We start from the raw sequence: 21700 nt of genomic DNA, 5'->3' as shown, positions 1-21700 counted from the left end.
TACTTTTCGCGCGCGCTGATTGGCTAGCTCAGAGGTGATTTATAGCGAAGTACTATTTACCTCCGAGCAGCCGAACAGAAACAAGATGGCTTCCAGTTTCGCCACGGTTATTTTTAAGGAAATTATTTCGATAAACAAGGCGGGTGTTAAAAAAAAAAATACAAATGGAAACAAAGTTTGGTTTGACGTTATTAAATGGTAAGTTGTTTAATCTTTTCAACCTCCTATTCTAAGGCGAAAAACGAAAATACAATCCCTTGTTTACGAAAACTGCCGAGCACTAAAATTACAATGAAAACAATAAAACATCTAATATTTTTCAGAATGGTTTCAACAACAAGACAAAAAATGAAGAAATGACACTCCAGGAACTAAACAAGGGTCCTCAAAAGTTTTATTTATCTGCAAGAAAGCGAGACGGAACTTTCTTTACTAAGAAATCACTTACCGAGTGGTGCGCGAGATTTTAAAATTTCATACCATTTGTCGGTATATTGTCAGAAATGAAATAATTTTTTGGTCCGCTAGTTATTCAGTTTGTGTAGTATATACTAAAACAATTATTCACCTCAGTATCGGTGAAAGTGATGAATATTTATATACCTAGACTTTCACTCAACAAAACGAGCACTGTGATTGGTTGATTCTCAGTCACGTGCCCCTGATCAAATACAAATGTGTCCCGACCAGGATACCATTCCGCAGCTGTTGCCCTCTCAGTTGTTTGTTTGTTTTGCTATGATTGTTTGAGGGAAAGTCTAAATATTTATCAAAGCAATTAATGTATGGTCACTCGGGAAACTAGTTAGTTTTGTTTTCCTTCGAGTCCTGATTTTTTGCCTCGACTTCGTCTCTCGAAATATCTGGACTCTCGGGAAAACAAAACTAACTGGGACCATACATTAAGTTTCGGGAAATTGGTGAGGTACTCTGTAGATTGACTTGTTTGGTCCTCACATGAAACAATAATTCAGGTATATCTTACATATTCCTTAAATTCACCAAAACTTATTTAGTCACTTTGTTTATTTATAAAGTGTATATTCTTGGTATATTCTTGTGTTGTTTATTTATTCAAGTGTGACCTGTGTGATGCAGGTTATGTTGGGTATACAAAGGGCCACCTTCACACGCGCGTTGAGGGACACCGTCAAAAGGCGTCATCAATCTGCAAGCATTACCACAAAGAACATAACACTGCTGTTCCGAACAATTTCTTAGCACGCTTCAATGTAATCAAGAAATGCATGAACAAATTTGACTGCCTTGTAAATGAAATGCTGTATATTCAAGAGCTTAAACCAACATTGAATGTGCAGTCCGATTCTCTTCATGCTAAAGTATTTAAGTAATTAGCTTGCCGCTATGTTATGCAAATTCGCTTCAACTTAGCCTTTTTACAAACCGCTTTTTATCATTAATTATGTAACCTTGATAATGGCGCAAGATGCACCGAAACGTCGGTTCCTATCACTCATATTTCTTGTTTCATGTATTCTTGGTTTTGACTCTTTATTACACCCATTTTGAAATCACTGGTGATCCTGGCAATCTGATTGGCTCTCAACAGTGCGATTTATTCACGAATCGCACCATTTTTTGCTATAAATCGCATCCTATTTTTTAGCCAATCAAAATGAAAATGAAATAATAATAACCAATCAAATTTCATGGCTTAGCTGCACTAACCAATCAGATTGCAGAAAAAATATAGGGCAAAAAAAGTCGTTTGTGGGAATTTTTATAATTTCTGTTGCCCAAATCCCCCCTTTTCCAGATTAAAATGGATGAATTCAATATTGACAAAAAGCTGTGAGATTTCAAAATGAGCGCTGAGCGCTCGTTCGTTTTTGAAATCACACGTATGATTTCCAGACCAAATTGCATGACACGAAGTTCAGTGATTAAACTGTACATTATGTATAAATTGTATGGTTTGTATTAACTCTATCGAGACCTACGTAGTTTTCTTTTGTCTTCTCGGACCGGGTATTGGGGATACCCTCAACGCCAACGCAAGTATAAAAGCTATGACGATGAGGCTTTGAGGATAGATCCTCAACGGGAAATGATGACGTTGTAATTACGTCATGATTGCCGGTCATCTTGGATCCGCCATCTTGGATCTCACCAAAACTTCAGGAGAAGAACCGAAACTGAAGGAAACAATCAAAACCATTAAAGGAACCCTTATATGAGCTAAAAACATAAGCGTTACAGCAAGAAAAGTATTTTTTCTTTATTTTACACAGCGTCGTTGGAATATACAGTCGGACCTCTATTAAGCGGCCACCTATTAAGCGGCCACCCTCCATTAAGCGGCCACCTTCCAAAGTCCCAAATTATCATTTTGTCAGTAAAGTGCTGTATTCGATACCTCTATTCAACGGCCAACCTCTATTAAGCGGCCAGTTTCCAAAGTCCCCAGGGTGGCCGCTTAATAGAGGTCCGACTGTAGTAGTTTGGTCGACGAACTAAAATATTTCAACAAAAACAAAAGCCTATAAGAATGTATTGTGGACAAGTTCCTTCAGGGTTTTCTTTTTCAAAGCCAAAACACCTACACAGCGTATCAAAAGCTGAATTCCGTAAATTAGAAGTTTCATTTCTTCCAATTAAATCAAGAAGCATGGAATATCTGCAGTTGTTAGACAAAGTAGCAGCATCACAAAACGACGTACGTCGGTTTACTCAGGCTAACCGAAGCTCTAGTCTCGTCCCTCGATCCAACATAGACTTCAATACAAGGGTCTGCACCGTACTTTAAAGAAAGGAAAAGTATTCAGTTGACATTGTTTACAAGATTGTTTCACTCATGTCTGCGAGTGTTCAAGTTCGAGTTTTATTAAGTTTTTCAAAAGTTACTTACAAATGAAGACCCCCTGCAAATAGCGAGCTAATCTAGGCAGGCGGTGTTAAGGACATACATAAACGAATTACTATTTGAAGGCGTTAAAAAAGTCAGTTTTGAATACATTATTTGTCAAAAGAGTAAAAAGTGATGTAAAGTGAAGAAAAATATTATGATTTATGATTGAATTATAATTAAGATGACTTTTTTATTTCATTATAAGTACCTAAATTGACTTTTTTGAACACTTTAAGCGGAGCCTCAAAAAGTATGTCTGACCGTTACGCACACATGCGCACCTGATGCTGTAACACTTTCAAACAGATTTTTAGTGCTCCTGTACTTTCTTTTGTATAGCGATTGTTGCCTTTTAACTGATATCTATATCTCTTTAAGCTTAGTAGAAGCGTAACTGATAGAACCACCGTAATAGAATAACAAATTCATCTGACGTTGTTTGTTGTTAACCATGCACAATTTCTGATTGTGGGAAAATTGAAGCCATTCAAACGACTTATTCGCTTTTGATCGACTCTCGTTCGTCACTTCCGCTAGACTGTCGCTTTGATTGCAGGGAGTTTATACATTCGGATCAGTTGGTTGATCGACCTCGTATTGAGTCCTTGATATTTGCCACGTCATTAAAGTGATGTTTAAATATAGATCTATTTCTGACATTGGCCGATCAATATCCTTTAATACGAATTCTATGGATCGCTTTGTCACGAAACTCGTTAGCGGTTCAATTTTTCATGGAAATCTTTCAGTATTCCTTACATTCAAGCTAAATAATAGGGTGTATAGATTCACCGTATTTGAACGAAATATATATGTTATGGTAAACTAGCATCAAGCAATCGAAACGCGTGGTTTAATGGTATTTATTTCTGAGTGAATTTATTTGCATCGTTGTTATTTTCTAGTTACAGTGACATAGATCACGTCACCATGTATAATTTTGTGATAAGGCTATACTGGCGTCTCATAATGCAAACCGCGGTGCTGATAGCGACAAAAAATGAAATCAGAGACAAAACTGAAAGAAGTATAGTTAAATAAATTTGGCAGATTACCAAACATAGAGATACAAGTAGCAATGTTACCATTAGGGAGAGCGTTTTCCACAAGTGATCACTTAATCACGAATGTTCACACGAGAATTCGTCATAGAATATTATAAAGTTTTGAAATGCCGAAACTTTCAACAGACTCAAAGAAGAAAGTGTTGCGGTTTGCGATGATGAGAGTAGTATACGCCGTTCATTCCATCCTGCCAACCTAAATTTTTCTTTTCCTCTTTCCTTGTGATGCTAGGTCTCACCACAAAATAATCTCATTATACGGTATCACGCGTTTCTGTTAAGGTGGCGAATACAAGCAACTTTTGAACTATATGAAATTGTGCTGAAATTTTGTGTATTAGTGTAGTTTTTTATCATTTATAATTATCTATATATTTTGTAAAGTTGCTTCCCAGTTGAATTAAGCTACAATGTAGAACAAAGTGTAAATAAGCCGTTCATCTTCTTCTCCTTCTGCTTCTCCTCCTCCTCCTCCTCCTTCTTCTTCTTCTTCTTCTTCTTCTTCTTCTTCTTCTTCTTCTTCTTCTTCTTCTTCTTCTTCTTCTTCTTCTTCTTATTACTATTAATTTCGTACGTGAATAGTTGGATAGTCTAATAAAACCTTTGACAAAAACAAAAAACAAAAAAAAAAAAAAACTAAAAAACAAGCAGAGTATAACTTCCTTGTGTTGTACATATGTCAAAGTTCAATTTTAGTCCACTTGCAGGTACTCGTATTTTCGTGTTGTATACGACAGCTCATAGCATGGTTTTCTCCTTTGGTCTATTTTCAAGGTCTGGCCACGCAAATGAATCAGCTATTTTTTAAATTATCATTTTGAGATGATTTTTTTTTTATGTAATTACAAACCCTCATTTTTTTTTTCTCTTTAAATTGCCTGCCTTGTGCTATTACCGTAAATAAACTTAGACATCTAAAAATAGCAAAGGAACTTACACAGTTGCACGTAAATTTCGGTATTGATTTTGTATTCAGAAGAGCTGGCACTTTAGTTAAGACATATTCACATAGTTAGGGACAAGTATGTCTCCTTTAAGCGCGTTTAAGGTTGATGTGGCTCGTCTGGAAGAACCACACAATGACCTCCTGCTCAAGGCATAAAATGAACCTATTGACAAACAGTTACAAAGCAATTATTTAAACTCAATTTAACGCAAATGTTTCAAAGCTTATCAAGGAACATTCGTTTTTGTCAAGGCTCGTCCTTCGCAAAATCTTAATTTTTTTAAAAGAATTCGTAAAAAGGGCCTTTGTAATATTCTTCATAGCAACGACATCAAACGTCAACAGGTCACCAGGCTTCTTTCCTGCTGAGATGCGGTGTTTCAAAATAAACAGCAGCTCAGGTGAGCATATTCATACATTGAATGGTACACGGTACTTAATATTTCAGTGTATCAATCGGCGCATATTCGCAGCTTAAATGGAATTTTGTTTTTGAAAAGAGAAAGAGTTACCACATTTTAGGCCTTTTTACTTAACGTTTATTCATGTTGTTATACAGCAACTGTACGAACAAATTTTGGGCAAGTTGTTGTATTCAACTTATCGCACATTATCCCAACTACATGCAATTGTTAAAGGAAGCTAAGCATACCGAAAGATATTTACCTTACTGCAATCTATCATAGAGGCCTTGGAATACTTTAAATTTGGATTCCACCAATTTATTAGTCTCCGAGAATACGAAAATATGTAGATACGGCCTCACATTGGTTCCTTTTCCTCGGTTTTGTATTTATCTACAACTGTTCACTGAAATTAATTAATGTGAAACCCATTATTAAAGTTGGTCACTCCGCTTTACATTCAGAAGTGTTTGCTCTTACCCTTGATTTGAGGAACGGGATAAAAAGCGCTGAAGGAACAATATCAATAAGAAAAAAAGAAAGATACGACGGCATAAAATACAGATCATGAGGTGTACCTGGAAATTGTTTTCAACGGTTTGATGTGTACTTAATTGTTGTACACATTTCATGAAGTAAGTATAAGCTTTGTTCGCAGACAATTGAACTGTGATATGGAAATCCTTATGATGGGCAGGTATGCTAGATCTTGTTGTTTAATATCGATCCCAACGTACTTGTAGATCATATGTCACTGAGGGGTCGCATGAACAACGCTACCTGTAGACAAGCCTCCTTAAAAAAATGCAAATGAAAATCATCCTAAGACTTAAGCAACTTCCAGCTAAAAATCAAAACTTGTTGTTCTCTGGTTTGTGTGACCGTCCAATTTGCTCCTATATGTAGTGTACACACAGTCTGGCTTCTATTTTTCTTTTGGTTACACAAATTCCTTGAGGAAGCTAGGTCATGCAACTCATTTGTCTGTCCTACTAATTGCACGTACTATGTTCTGCGTATGAGCTGGACTGGCATCATGCTGAGAGTCTTTGGTAGGAGTGTTAGGTGCCTGTTATAGTTTGGTATTGTCCGTCATGTGGCTTTATTCATTTGTCAATGAAGACGTCTGATTGGGAGCAAAACGTTTTTACAGATTTCGTGAGATGTAATCTATTTATGTGAAAAGTTGCTCTCATCTTCACCTGACAACCGAGTGTCATACCATAATTTAACTTTTGACTCAACCAAAGATTTGATTATAATCCGTTTGATCCCTCGTCTTGCTCGACCTTGATACATTCTGACACGGCTGAGTCACCTAGACGTATTCAAGATCCAACAGTTGTTTAATTAGCTTCCCGTCCGTGTTCAACTTCGATGTTCCAGGTTGACTTCATTTATGCGCCACAGTCCAGTTGATTCCAGTGTGTTCAGTCTCAGGAAACCTGCTTGACACGCTTTGGCCCTTGTGCAACAGTCTTTCTTGATAATAGCTTCGGATGGCTGGTGGTCAAATTTGACATTGACTGGGTGCCCGTAGTTTTACTGATGAACGTCTCAAATTAAGCTACTTATAATAAATCTTTCTCTACCTGTTCGTACAGTGCCTCGGTATCATGCAGAGCTTTGATAGCAAAGACAAATGGCTTGCGTTCTCAATAAAAAACTGCGACTCTGGAAAAAACCGGGCCAAATGGAAGAATTGTGTAGCTGCCCTACGCACCCGCGAAGAAGTGTGATGGGTGTATGATAATGATGATGATAATGATGTTGTTGTTGTTGCTGTTGTTGTTGTTGTTGTTGTTGATGATGATGGTGATGATGATAATGGTTATGATGATGATGATTCTTTATCTGCGCAGTTCTCCGGCGTGTTACACCTACCACGCTGACATCAATGACCGGTTCCAAATCGACGGTTAAAATCAAGTCACTACCAGTCTGTTTGAATGCTGATAGGAAAAGAGTCAACTTTTGACCCCTTCTCTTTCTTCATTTTTTCAAAACGGACGAGAAGCGATTGGGTTTTGACAAACAGCACATTCTTTACCATATGCGGGCAGTTCTCCTCTCGTCTTTTCACTCATTTATGGAGCACTCGTTTTGTGTGATTTCACTATTTTAACCTCTTTTTAGGTGGTCAACAGCTTCATTTCGTAGATTCCGGGTCTCTGTACAGGAGCATGAATGGAATCTAAAGCTTCCGTTGCTTTATTGTCCTCTTTTGACTATTCGCTCAGCTCTTATTTATTGGTGCGTTGGTGAACTCTTTTTAATAGACCTATTCGTAAAAAGGATTCGACCGATTTATTTGAGTTTTGAAAAGAATGCCCATAATTTTGAAATCAGTTGACAGATCGTTTTCTTATTTCATCAAATAAACTTCCAAGCACTTAAGTTCACATCTGCAAGTTTCATGAAGATGCCATGACAATACAATTCGCTAAATAGTGAGGGGTATCGAATGGTCCCATTCAATTTATGAGTGCTCGCAAAATTTGGCCTTTGCTCCAATTGCTCGCAAAAATTACACGGGTGCTCGCTTGCTCGCAAATTTTTTGCAACTGCTCGCATGCTTGCATTCTGACTCACGTGAAGCTACGTGACGTAATTTGGCATCAAGCAGGGCTCAATTGGCTGTAAGATGATGGAACTGGTTGAACCGCCCTAGCTTGGGACCTTTTTTTTTGCAGTTTTTTTGAGATGTCAGCCAGATTATTAGCTATTACTTGGCGCAAAACAACGTAACCTATAATAAAAGAGAGATTCCAGCTAGCGGAAAATTTACTAAGTACTCGAAGTGCTCACTGCTCGCCATCTGTATTTTTCTGAAGAGCTCGCTGCTCGCAAGAAAAATTTGACAACTGCTCGTGCTCGCAAAAATAAACACACTGCTCGCAAAGACCATTCGATATAACCCCTATAGTGGAACAGTGCGGCCAGACTATCTGAAAGGTTAATAATATCACCCACAGTAATCAGGAACGAATGGCGAATACAGCACTAGAACAAGCATGATCTTAAGTTGTATGCAAAGTTGACTTACAATATCTTATATTTATCAGAATTATCGTGTATTTGCCTTTTAATTCCCCAACAATTCTTTGTATTACAGGCGTCAGCGTCTTCGGATAACCCTTACCAGTTTCCAAAACCACAAGTAAAAGCTGCTCCGTCGAGTATTTCTAACAGTTCGCCTTTCAACTGCGGCGGAAACTCTCTAGAACGGGCACACATTTTAATATCCTTTTGTCTGCATTCAAATTAACCCTACTTGCCTCGCTCTAGATGAAGATTTCTCTCGAATTTTGAACTAAAAAAAGAGGTTAGTAGGACTATTTTGAAAGCAAACAAAAGAATATTAAAAAGTCAGTCATTTTTCCCAAAAGAAAGCGGAATAAATACCTGTTACTCCTACGAAGCCAACCTTTCTTGAGTAATCTGTCAGCAAAACCATAAGTACTGAATATAATATCACTTAAAAGGGTTTCATCACAATAGAAAAGCGGTTCAGGTTAGAAGCACTTGAAGCGGCTTTATTTCTCCTCGACAAGGGAATGTGAGGATCCGTACACTGGTAAGGGTTTTCCGTATTTTCTAATGCAACAATTTTTTGGGTAAAATAAAAGACAAAAATGCGATAATCAAGATGTAACTATATAGCATAAAATTCAACTTCTTTTAGCGAACATTTCAGTTTGCCATATCTTTTCGACTGCTCAGACTCTTTCTGTAAAGCTAAGCAACTCTGAAATTTCAGAAACCGTGTCTTATTTCAAATGTCAATTCATCGAATCTTTGACAAAACATAAATCCTCGGAGCAAAATGACGTTTGTTATTTTTGATGGTACTCGAACAACAACAACAACAAAAAAAAAGGACAGAAAATGCACATTTGGGATATGGTCATCAATTCACGCCCAGAATAACTTTTTTGGTCTTGTTATCTGCTACCCTCGACTTACGGAGTCCGCCCCTCCCCCCATAATTGTGATAATGATTGAAATGATTCGCAATGACGTGGACATTAAAAAAATATACTATGCTGAGGAGAAGGGGTGAGAAGAGTGTGAAACGAGTCGCGCGAAAAGTTTTCTGTGAGTGTCCCATGGCTTTTGGCTCGAGTCATGGTGATGATATATATTGCGTACATTACTAAATCATGACATTTGTTTGTCACCAAGACTATGAAATTAAAATCTTTGAAAGACCAATTTACTCTTTCTGCTGGTGTCTCCTTGTTTAACATAACTATTTTAACTTAATCAACAGTGTGGGAAAACGACATGTGGACCGGTCAACGTTGTTTATCAGTCACTTCGAAATCACTGACAAATTCCAAACATTCAAATATCATTTAATGGGTGGTCATGTTCAATTCAAATTCATGTTGTTTTATAGAACATTGAACACGTCTGGTAAAATTAATGACTTTTCTATGAAAACATTGGGGTCCCACAGAAACTTGAACCGTTTCATAGCAGTCTCAAAACACCAGGGAAATGTTTGCGAATATCAAAAGGCTCGTGTTCTCATGAAATATAGCAGATGATAACATTTGCGTGTAGGGTCAAAATTAACATTAACGCAGTTCCATCGTTGGCTTTGTCATCTTTGAGGCTCAGAAAAGCGAATTTAAGCGTTTTGTAAGTTTTATTTTTGTGTTGGTCACCGCTTACTATAGGAGCCAACGAACTATCGCTCAAACAGAGTTGCGTAGGTCGCTGTGATTTCCAAACGCAAATCCTTGTGCTTTTTTTTTTTGCATATTCGACAATGCTTCTGTCAATCAGAAATCTTTCTGTTCATCACAAGGCACACTTAAATTAATTGAAATAGCAGTTTTGCTATTATTGTCCGAACGGCTTCTTGGCATGTTTCCGCCTCTTGTTTACAAAAAAAAGGCAATGTTCACTTCTTCCCGGGAGCAATCTTGTCTTTTGATAATGTACCTTTTTTTTTAAATGTTCATAAAATCCATTAAGCCAGCTTTAAGGCTAATCCTTTTCTTTATGACGATCGTTTGGAGAATTAAGAAGGAGATTGGGACAGAACAGGACAACATAATTGTAAAACTAGCATTTACGCTGTATTTTATAACACTTAAGCATTATTTGGATAGTCAGTCTTATTCTATCTGTTGGCGAAAAGCTGCAATCAGCAAATGTAAATAATTCGACCAATTCAGGCTTGGTGTTGCCATTTTCCGCTTCATTATCCAACGGGTCTGTTTGCTGTTGTCAGTTTTCATTTAGACGTGGGTGATATCTCTTTTAGTATGAACTGAAGGATCTAAACTTCGAGTTCAAAGCGTGGAAAAGGTTTGAATCAAAATTGAATGTATTTTAAGTTGTGTATTTTCAGCCTTTGTCTCTACCAAAACATCACAATACGATTAGCATACGATACAACGAAAACTAATTCGTATTATGACCTTTTTTGGCAAATTTTGTTGATGGTATAACAGGGTCAATATCGGTAAATGCGCCCGACCAGGCAACGATTTTCGACATGAATTTTAAAAGCCACTTTCAAAAAAACTGCGACATAATTGGAAGCTGTACAAACGTTTCCTGCTGCCAAAAGACAAGAACCAGCATCACAGGAAAGCAATGATGATGTGATACTGAGCTAAGAAAGTTTGTATTGATCACTGGCCAGTTTTGCACATGTATCAGACATGGAGGCAGATTTTTTCCTAGATAATACGAAAACATTTTTTTTTCCAACAAATAAATAGTTATAACCAACACCTGTATATAAAAACGTAACTCCCCGTCCACATGCATTGGGCCCCCGTCCACATGCATTGGGCCATAGAAATAATACTTACTTTACAGCCTTGGTGTTCTTTGCTAACAAGAGAGGAACATGTTGAATTACCATTGGTTTGAGCTGTTCCTCGTACTTTTTCCATAATGCTTCTAAACCAAGTGAGGATGTACTTTTGACACTTTCCTAAACAGACAAAAGTTCCAGACTCCAATTTAGTTTTTTTATTGAGATTTCGGACTTGAATAAAGTTTAACTTGACTATTGTTGGGAATGCTTTCTTCTGGATTAAATTTGTGGGTTTGTTGTTTTCGGGACCTCAATTTATGACCATTATTTTCATAAATTAACAGTCCATTTCGATTGCTACTTAAATTATTTATTGAATTTCTAATTGGTTTTCTTATCATTGGCTCGACAGAAAGATCAAAGCTGAGAGTGAAAAACTGACTTTGCACAGTCAACCAGAGAACGATAAAATCATCCTATCCGATATATCAAGTGATAATATTTCGAGAGGTAAGTTCCTCATCCGTTTGTCTTCGTCGTATCGCGTCTGAACAAAACAATTCATTCTAAGAACAACTGATCACCTGGCGCTTAACAACGAATGTTTAGTTAGCTTTGGCCGATTGACTCATCAAAGCGTGATTTCATCATGATTTGATGGTTTCTTCATGACAAGATGGAATCTTTCATGAAAAGTAGATAGTAGGACAAAGAAGTTATTGAAAGCATTCAAAGCACGTTCCTCTTTAAAATATTGAAAGATGATATTCGTATTAAAACACATTGGAATTAACAGTTTATCAGAAAGGTGAGTTTGCTTTGTTTTGTTTTGCTTTTCTCTTATTTCCTTTTCCTAATCGCCTTAAATGTTTTAGATTTAGTAGATTCTTTCCATCGTAACCTCTGCTCTTAATAAGACGTTCGCAGTGAAATGCAAATCTATGAGCCCTCGTGAAGGCAGAAAAGATTATTTTGAGCAGCAACGCTTCAAAGCGATAAGTTTCTGGCTTTTAAACTTGACATATATTGTGTGTTTTTTCGGATGAAAGCGATGCCAAAAATTTACACCACAATGATTGTAGAAAAGGCCTTTACAAACGATTAACAGCCTGGCTATCTGTCGACCGACTTTTCAATAAAGATGGATAACTAATTTCAACACTACATATACAAATTCGTGATGATCTCTTGGTCCGGACGAAACCAAACACATATTTTTAGCCGGTTTGTCGGAGACTAATAATGCTTCTGTGCATAAATACAGGAAAGCAGACAAACTGTCGGTCTAAGCGAGCTATCTGCTTTAACTTTGCCTTGCAGGTATCAAGCGATCGAAACCGGTATAACTCCTTTGGTTACCAGATGATTTTTCTCCTCCTCATAAAAAAAAAAAGAAAAAAAAAAAAATCCGCCATTGTATTTTTGAGCCGTGACCTCCTCTTTCCAACTACTTTTATTTTTCGACAACTACATATTGCCCTTGCAAACAGAGATACAATCATTGAGTCTGCATGTATCAATATTTTTCGTAATTATGATTTTACAACTTTACACAAGGAAGTAGATCAAGTATGCTCCTTTACACTGAAACAGTGTGGGTAACACCTGTCAACAACCATGTTTCATGAGTTTCCAAAGAGTTTTCTAGTCTATACCATTATTAGGCATTCATTCGTTATGGCCTGTCGGTAATTCTCGTTCGCAGATTTTTTTTGTCTGTTTTAACTTTTTTTTTTTGCACCTACATAATTAAAACAAAAATAGAACTCGAAAAGGCAGTCAATTTCTCCGAGTCATTGCGTTCAAGAGGCAAAATCCGATTTGTAATTTACATGATTAATTATCCCAGCATCATTAGTAATGATTCGTCTGATCAATCTTTTGAATTATTTCCTTTATTTTCATTTTGATATTCTTTTAAATACCGAAAACACTAAACACGCTTTGGAATTATCACGAAATCTGCACGTTGGTCGGAAAAGTTAATTCGTTAAAATACACGGAAGTTACAGTAAAAGGCAAGACTTAAATCCCACGCGCATTGTGACCCTTTTTAAAGGACTGCGTATTCTTTCCTGCGGCTCACTTTCATTGTAGGCGGCAAATTAAGTAACCTTGTGTAAGGGAAAAATTTAAATGCATTTTCTTTGACGTAACTGAGTGGTAAATCGCAGTCCTTATTGATGACAGCTTCTCAATTGATTTTTTTCTTTATTAACATGGATAAATCCTAGAGTTCAGTATATAAAGGCCTCAAATGCTAATCCTATGTAAATCATTAGATGGATTCCCCCCCCTCCCGCCCCCCCTTTAACGTGGTGACGTTAAAGGATTTTCCGGCGGCCATCTTGAATCCGCCATCTTATTTCTGGATTTCCCCAAACCTTAAGGAAAGCGCCAAATTTAAACGAAAGTGACCGAAAACACCAAAAGAGCACCAATATCAGCTAAGGATATAAAATATATTGTAAAAAAGTAACTTTTATTCATTTACAAAGGCCTGTTCAAACACGTTCACATCAAATTGTCCCCAGATAAATTCCTGAAAAAGTCATCATGTTTCATGGCGTTTGCTCAATATGAAAAACAGCTGTCATGTGTGCAGAAGGCCTCGATTCTGCTGGGGGAGTCAGATTTTATTTCCTCAAACCAAATATTCGTGGCATGCTGAAAGTTGCAACTCCTCTTTTCAGCCTATCCAGATAATATTTTTTGTTTTCACTTGTTCAGGGGAACGAATTCAACCAACATTCTCACTCGGCCGTCTGTCATTCCGAGAATGATTCTACAAATCACATACAGAGAGGGTGTATATATTCATGTTTATATATGTTTTCCCTACGTTACGATATTTTCCATACAAACAACATACTGAGAATGATGATTATTCTAGAAAGTGACGCAGGCATACTCGGAAAAAAGAAATCCGAGTGCTCCTATTAGGAGTCGAACCTAAGACCTTCCGATTACTAGTTCGGATGCTCTACCACTGAGCTACAGGAGACTCGTGGGAGCTAAGGCCATTAAACTAGGTTCATGGGACAAACATAGTTTAACGACCTTAAAGTTTAACGGCCTTAGCTCCCACGAGTCTCCTGTAGCTCAGTGGTAGAGCATCCGAACTAGTAATCGGAAGGTCTTAGGTTCGACTTCTGATAGGAGCACTCGGATTTCTTTTTTCCGAGTATGCCTGCGTCACTTTCTAGAATAATCATCATTCTCATTCATTCACCAGGCTGGAAATATACCATCACATTTCTTTCATAAACGAAATACTATTTTGCAAAAAGATCCTCATGCACACATTTTAGCCAAAAATAATTAATTGACAACAAAAAAGACTAAAAGTACAGATTATCCCAAGAAGGGCAATCATCATCATCATCATCATCATCATCATCATCATCATCATCATCATCAACATCATCATCATCATCATCATTATCTTCATAAAACTTCATTGTCATGGTAACATCAAAGCGCGTGAGCGCGCTGCAAAATTAAATGTTCTCTACCATTAACGTAACTGGAAAGCAAGACTACAATCAATATCATTTGTTACGTTATGTTAATGCTCCGATAATTTTATTCAATAATCATATTTGTTAAATGCACATTAGTGCAATCTTCCTATAAGAAACCTATAAGTAGGCTTTAAAACCCTTTTTTTTTTACATACAGGGCAGAATACAAAAGTTGACAAAATATAGTTTTTCACCGGAGGCTACAAGGCTACTGTTGCAGCGTACAACATAATAGACGTTAGCACTGTACCATAAACAGGTGCGTTTACATATATTTTGCCTTTTTTGTCTTCCCTTTTATATTTTGTAATTTAAAATTGATAAAAAAAGCCATTTTGATAGCAAAAACAAAGCAGCTAACCACAGACCAAAATGCTTGTCAAGTCAGTGAGTCTTTCAGTGCTGTTGATAATTTTATTTTACACTTCAGTTAGAGATTTTCAACAGAAGGAAGAATTATAGGCGCCTTATACAGCAAACTATAGACTCCCCCACGTAAGAGCATTACTTTTCATTATAATCGTGCACCATGTAAAGCATTGCAAAGAGCGCCACAATGAAATAAGCACTTGATAATTTTTCCTCCGAGTGGTCACATTTTCGAATTTCAAACACGTGAACTCATGTAAAATTCATTGCTTGTAGCTCAGCTCAAATTTACCTCAGAAAAACTCAATAACACTATTAGCAAGACAATATGACAGGCTTTTGTTGCGAATAAATCTGTGATAATAGCAATATTACATACTTTTGTTCCCAACCTCGTATTTCTTAAGCCTGTTGAATTTTATTATTTCAAGTTTGATTTGAATCACCTCTGAATCGATCGTAGGCTGAAAAGTGTATTCTCAATATCGCGTTTTCTCCCTTGGATATGAAAGAAACCAATTCCTGTTGTCAAGCAACGGAAAAGCAGTACTTAAGTATCAGGTTATTGAAAAACAGTTGCAATCTAAAAAGAGAATATTCCAAGGAAATTTGACCGAGATAAGAAATGGATTGCTGGTTGATATCAATAAAAAAGAGAACGAGATAAGCGGTAGGATTTGCAGCCTGAATGTCATGATTGAGGTTTCCTTGGCACAAAAAACACAGCCTTACAGTGATGCTTTTCAATTGCTTTTTACTCTGACACCGGTTCGACTATTTTACTACATCGTACTTAAAGAAGACCACTTGAACTTCCTTTAGCATCAAGTACGGTGGAAACGGCATGCGCATACAGCAGAGTACACGGAGCATGCGCCGAGCTTTATATTTGTCGGTTTAGATTATTGAAGAGCAAGGATGTTTTGCATTTTATTACTTTTTTTTATTTCTTTATTCAAAAGACTAATATGAGTAACAAATGCAATTATATTGTGTTTGCACTTTTTCTGTTTTTGTCAATAAAATTAAATTTCCTTGACAGCTTGTGGTCGATCAGTATAATTCAAGCTAACTCGGCCTAAATCAATAAAGTGAGCAAGCAACAAAGTGAGTTGAAAGTGCTAATAGCGCCCTTCTTCAGGGAATCGTGGTTCAAGAAACTGAGCTAAGAGGGTAAGTAAGATAGCAATTGAAAAATACGGTTTAGCTCAAGAGTTTCAATTTATATTTCTAATGAAAAATGGAGCATTGGAGCGCAACGATTTGAAACATCGCGGTTCTTCACCCAGCATCTTGTTTCTCGCGACGTTTCACAATACCATAATCTAACCAAACGCGTAGAATTCCAAAACAGTTATCTCAACCATTGATAGACATGATTTCCTTCACCTCACCAGCCAGAACAAGCCTAAAAGTTCGACCCAAGTAAAACATAATTAGTAATGTTTGAAAATAAGTGTATGAATTTTTACTACATTGCTTATAGCATCCGTTTGCTCTGTTTAATAACGTTCATTACTTAAAGTAAAACAAAGAGATTTATTTTCATAAGGCTTTCTAGCAGTTGCTAGCTACTAACAAAAGATCTAAAGGCAATAAAAAAAAATTAAAAAAAGTCGAGAAAGGCGATTTACGAGGAAGTCTTAGACCCCGTCCACACGAATCCGGATATTTTTGAATCCGCAACTTTTTCTTTCCGCATACGGCTATCGTCCACATTCGCAAGCAAATCCGGAAATTTTTGAATCCGCTCTCCAGAGAGGAAATTTTTGAATCCGATAACATTGTTGCGGATTCAAAAATATCCGGATACGTGTGGACGGCGTCTTAAAGCGAGAGCTATTTTAGTGATGTAATTCCCACCCAGATGGCAATCGAAGACAACCCCAGGCCTTCCTTTAAAGGTTCCCCGAGGTAACTTCGTAATTTTGCTTTGATCCGACCCGATCTTATTGTTCAATAAGCAATGCGTTTTAATGTGATTTTCACCCGCTTGACGTCTCTTCCAAGTCAACGAATCTAAACCTGTTAGCGGAAGTGTCAATTAGTACTGCATGTCAACATATTTGTCACAATATTCAAAGCTGTCTTTCTTTGTAACAGGTCCCGACTTTCAAGAAAACGGGCAATATCTCGGGCCGCGAGCATGAGGCTTTTCATGCACGCTCGCTCTTTCAACGTGCAGTTTTCCTGCAAATTGCTGTTCCTTCTCTGGATTTTTGCTCTATACAATGAAGTCGATGGGAATCCAACCGCCGAGACAGTCATTAAAGCTCGATGTTACGCAAACTGCATAACTGAGGTAAGTCGTCATTTCAGCATACTTCTCAGAAAGTTCTCTCGTAGCTGTGTGTTTTCGTCAGCTTCAGAGTAATTCCTCAATGTACTAGTTTGAAATCGAAACAACGTAAAAGATAATCCAATTCTTTTCACTTTTATTTCGATCTCTGAATTACAAAAGTCTATAATTGCCAATGCGTTTATTGAATGGCGAGAATTATGCACTAATATCAAATGACTTTACTAATCTCCTTAAAAACACGCAACTGAAACTAAAACGTACAGCATTAAAATCCACTCTTTCTTTTCTGCGCAGATTTTGTGGTTTTCTTTATAATAAGCTAAATGTAATTACTTTTGGTTTTCCTAAATTTTAACAAATAAGAAATTCTAATCTTCATTTCCTTGACGTAAGCGGTAAACGAAAAGGCAAAAATAATATCACTCTTCCTGTTTCATCAATCAGCGAAACCTGCTATCACAATGCCTTTGAACTTGGATTTTATTAGAACTAAACAGTTTATCCAATTGTGTTGTCCTGATCGTGAACATTTGTTTAAAAAACTTTTTCCATCTCTCCGCTGGTACCAATATTTGAACTTGACAACAATCGAGAATTTCTATGCGATATTGCTAGCATCTGATGCTGAACGAAATGTCGTTTAGAATGAGCACAGTTTTGTCAAATCCATGCGACTTGTTTCCTGTTATTGATAATTCAAGAATACAGAGCTAAAGTGCTGTTTCTGCAGTAAGAAAGAAAATTCTTAATAATTCAATTCTTCTTTGGTCTTAAGTTGTCAAATTACGTATAATTGCTTCCGTTTATTGTGAGCAAAGTCCAGCACTGGTACACAATATTATTGTCATTAACATAAAGTAATTACACTAAAGGTTTAAAATGCGTTACAGAACAGATTAGTATATGCGAAGATAAAGTTGAAAATTAGTTTTTAGCCAGCAAATCAGCCACGGTGAAGGGACGTGCGAAATGCGATGTGTAGAAGAAAAATAACTCAAATGTATATCGGGTTCGTTCGTACTAAAACAACATAATTGTTTAATATTACAAATGAAATATCAAGAAAGGTTTTTCTTTACCACTACAAACACCGAAATTTTAATCTCAAAGTATATGGCCATCAAATTTCGGCGGCGACTGTCTATTGTTTTTGTCAGGCGATGAAAGATAAGATTTTGGCAAGAAACGTACACCTTGTGTTAACCCAGTTTACCGAACAGTAGACACCCGGTTTACACAAGGTCAATAACATGCATGATTTGAATAAATAAGTTATATTAAGAAATCAATTTTAAGTTCGATTCGTGAAAGGAATTATTATCTATTCTGTTATTGACAACAAGCCCTGCTGCCGTGGTGGTCTAAATTGTAACAATTTTGTAGGAAATATCTTTAAAATGAAGGTAGCAACTTTAATTTTGGCCCCTCGGGTGATAGAAATAAAACTGCTTTGCATAATAACAAGATATTAAAAATTGTCTTTTTTTGTTCGAGAACAGCACCTGCCGCATTCTATAAAATAAAAGTTTCAAAACCAGATTTCACGGCAGGATATGTAAAACCTGAAAATTTGTGAATTAACAAAATTGTGAAATTCATGACATTTGCCTAATTCGGGTGAAATGAAATATATATTTCAATGCTAATCGAGGCTTTGAAGGGAAACTCAATCCTTTTGTATTTTCTACAAACAATACGTGATGCGTGCAACTCTCTTGGTTGGAAAATTTTACCCACGCAGCCAGAGTCTCCATAGACACAGCATTTGCCGTATAAAGGAGAATTAATACTAATATTTTTTGTGACCTTCTCAATTATAACGAAGATTTCACTGAAAAAAAAAATCTCAAGCCAACAAAACACGACAGTGCAGTTGTCGCTCTTTGACATTTGCAAAGCCCACAATCGTGTTTTTTTTTTCTTTCACAAAGAAGCTTTCAATTATCAACACATAACTGGTATAACCAATTATAATTTGAATACAATTCAGTAATGTCTCTCGTTATTCAACGAGGAAAAGATAATTAAGATGAGAGAGCATGTTCTCGATGTCTGCCGTATCTGCAGGTTCACGGTTTTTAATTTCAAGAAGTATTTGGGAAAACATATATCTCAAGTATTACTTTAAAATTCATCAAAATGAGTGATATTGGGAAAAATTTTGAAAAATCCCGAGATGTTGATCCGCATAAACCATGGAATCATCTTTTTTCTTTTCTTTTCTTTTCTTGTTTTTTCTTTTTTTGACTATCAGGTTGTGAGGTTGTGATCAATTAAGTACTGTGTTGTCTCTTTAAACATGCTCGCACAAATGATTTGTTTCCTGCCATAAGATCATATCTTACGAAAAGACTAACATTAAAGCTAGAATGAAATGAAAAAATGACGCACATGCTGACAGCCACTTTGCCTTGTACGTTTCGACAAAATTATAGTACACCTGCCGTACTATGAAACTTTCCGTTCTATTTGATAGGAGGAAGGGAAGATTTAGAGCATCAGAATTACAAATTAAACGAGCCTGTCTCACATCAGTTACATTATACTTCGGATCTAAATCATCTATATACAGTCTGCGATCGAGTTTTACGCTGGTTCCTGAATTTGTGTTAAACTGACAGGAAATTTTTATGCCAGTATAATGTTTTTCATTTTTTCAATTCTTTTTAATCTTTTCTTGTTTTCTAAATGTGTTTTTGTATTAGTTGGATATTAGTATGTCAAATGACACCATACTTCTCGGTTTTCTTTCGCAATGTTTTGTTTTTTTTTGATATCCGCAAATCACTAGTAGCGAGGTGTTACCGCCATTCGACCTGGCCAAATCTCGAATCTCGTCAGGTTTTCAAGGCATAAAAATTAAAATATTTTAAATGTTACTACCCTTCATGTTTTTCCTTAGACTTGTTTATCTGATCCGGTTATTTTTACTAGAAACTACGCGATAGTTATGCAAACTCGCCCTTTCGTATGTAAACACTGACACAAATAAAAGTACATTAAAATCTTGTCAGCAGTTTGCCACACGTCATCCTTCCCCCTCAAAAAAGTTCGAATACCAGTAACCGACCAGTGAAGGAATGATGAATGGACGAACGAGCGAACAGTGAATGAATGAATGAATGAATGCAAATTCTTAGTCTGATGATGATGTACTTCATACTGAAATATAACTTGTTTCCAACTAAGTTTTTGTCATTTGTTGTCTAAATATTTTGACACTATGAACATACTCGGAGTATCTTTCATTCTCTATGTACTGAAATTATCAACAGCTACTGGGTTTTGAGGGATTAATGGATGCGTGCATGAATGGATCAATCAAGAATAATACCAAATACGTGAAATTCAAACCACTTTGGTTGTTTAGGGTAATCAAAAGCAGACTTCTCAATTGCGCGTTAAGTTAATAGCTGTATCTGCTTTTCTTTCAGAATCCAGTGGAAACTAAACTACAACAGCCTTGCAAATCGCTGTCATGCAAAGATGTGAGTTGTATTGACAGACCTCGTTTTGGAGTCAGTTTTCTTTTGAAAATCGAATTAACTCCATATTTCGATTTTATACCGTTTACAGTGTTTAATTCCGTGTGGAAAGTCTTTCGCTGACGAACGAGCATGCAAGCAAGACTGTGTAAGTAAATGTTACGAGAAAAATTCCTTGGAGCGCGTATAAAAATTATTTGTTTGGTCAATTATTCACTTGTTTTGCTTTGTTTGTTTGTTTGTTTTTACAGAAAAACAGTAGCAGCTGCTTTAGGAGCTGCGAGTTTTTGACCCGAGTAAAGAACTTCACTTCAATTTTGATTGGAGATGGCACCATTTCTCCGACTCCAGGCATACCAACAGTGACAAACACGACTTTAACTTCAATCTCATTGGAATGGGAGCCTGTCAAAAACACGAGTGGCACCCCTGTATACATGATAGAGATGGCTTTTTCGGAAGACAAAAGTACCTTTAGATCTGCATATTTGTCGGAGGTACGCTCGTTAAACTTCATTATTGTTGTTTTTGCTGTCAACTGACTTACTAATCTTGTTTCCTTCTATTCTCTCGCCATTTTGATTTGTTTTGATATTTCAATGCCCATTTTATTTCTTATTTTATAACCTTTTTCCTAGGTCTTTATTACGCCAAATTATACAATAAATCTGGGACAACTTTGCCTTTACATTGGAATAACTTTTTTTGGTCGTCGAAACTACTATCCAGTACTCTATAAGTTCAGAGTTGCTGTTGTTACAGAAAACTCGTCTCTAAGTTATGGGCAACAAACAATTCAGACAAGTAAGTGAACCTTAGTGCATAATTTTTTTTAAGTGAATCACGAGAGACTTTTATTTCGAAATGCTGCAATGGTGGTCTGAATTTCTATAATTTGGAATAATTGCAATATAAAGATGGAGGGTAAACCGATCTGTTATCATAATTACATAAA

General features: G+C 36.6%; 1 protein-coding gene across 3 annotated transcripts in view; it reads left to right on the top strand.

Moving 5' to 3' along the window:
* The first annotated feature begins 11459 nt into the window (after nucleotides 1-11459).
* The window catches only part of LOC146455221 (uncharacterized), a 40180-nt gene continuing 29939 nt past the window's right edge, over nucleotides 11460-21700 (top strand). The window contains exons 1-7 of one of the 3 annotated variants that reach the window (XM_085094488.1): nucleotides 11460-11579; nucleotides 14752-14848; nucleotides 17062-17260; nucleotides 20695-20748; nucleotides 20837-20893; nucleotides 20997-21242; nucleotides 21384-21549. In XM_085094488.1, coding sequence (XP_084950614.1) covers nucleotides 17105-17260; nucleotides 20695-20748; nucleotides 20837-20893; nucleotides 20997-21242; nucleotides 21384-21549 — 679 coding nt within the window. In that variant the 5' untranslated portion in view covers nucleotides 11460-11579; nucleotides 14752-14848; nucleotides 17062-17104. Of the gene's footprint in view, nucleotides 11580-14746; nucleotides 14849-16007; nucleotides 16132-17061; nucleotides 17261-20694; nucleotides 20749-20836; nucleotides 20894-20996; nucleotides 21243-21383; nucleotides 21550-21700 lie in introns of those variants that run through there. The other 2 variants (XM_085094490.1, XM_085094487.1) reach the window with 2 other exon arrangements.

This window comes from Pavona decussata, unplaced genomic scaffold (genome assembly GCF_977016875.1).
Source record: "Pavona decussata unplaced genomic scaffold, jaPavDecu1.1 SCAFFOLD_281, whole genome shotgun sequence".
In the NCBI taxonomy this organism is placed as follows: domain Eukaryota; kingdom Metazoa; phylum Cnidaria; class Anthozoa; order Scleractinia; family Agariciidae; genus Pavona; species Pavona decussata.
Note: the sequence above shows the minus strand (reverse complement) of the source record. Positions and strands in the feature narration are given on the sequence as shown.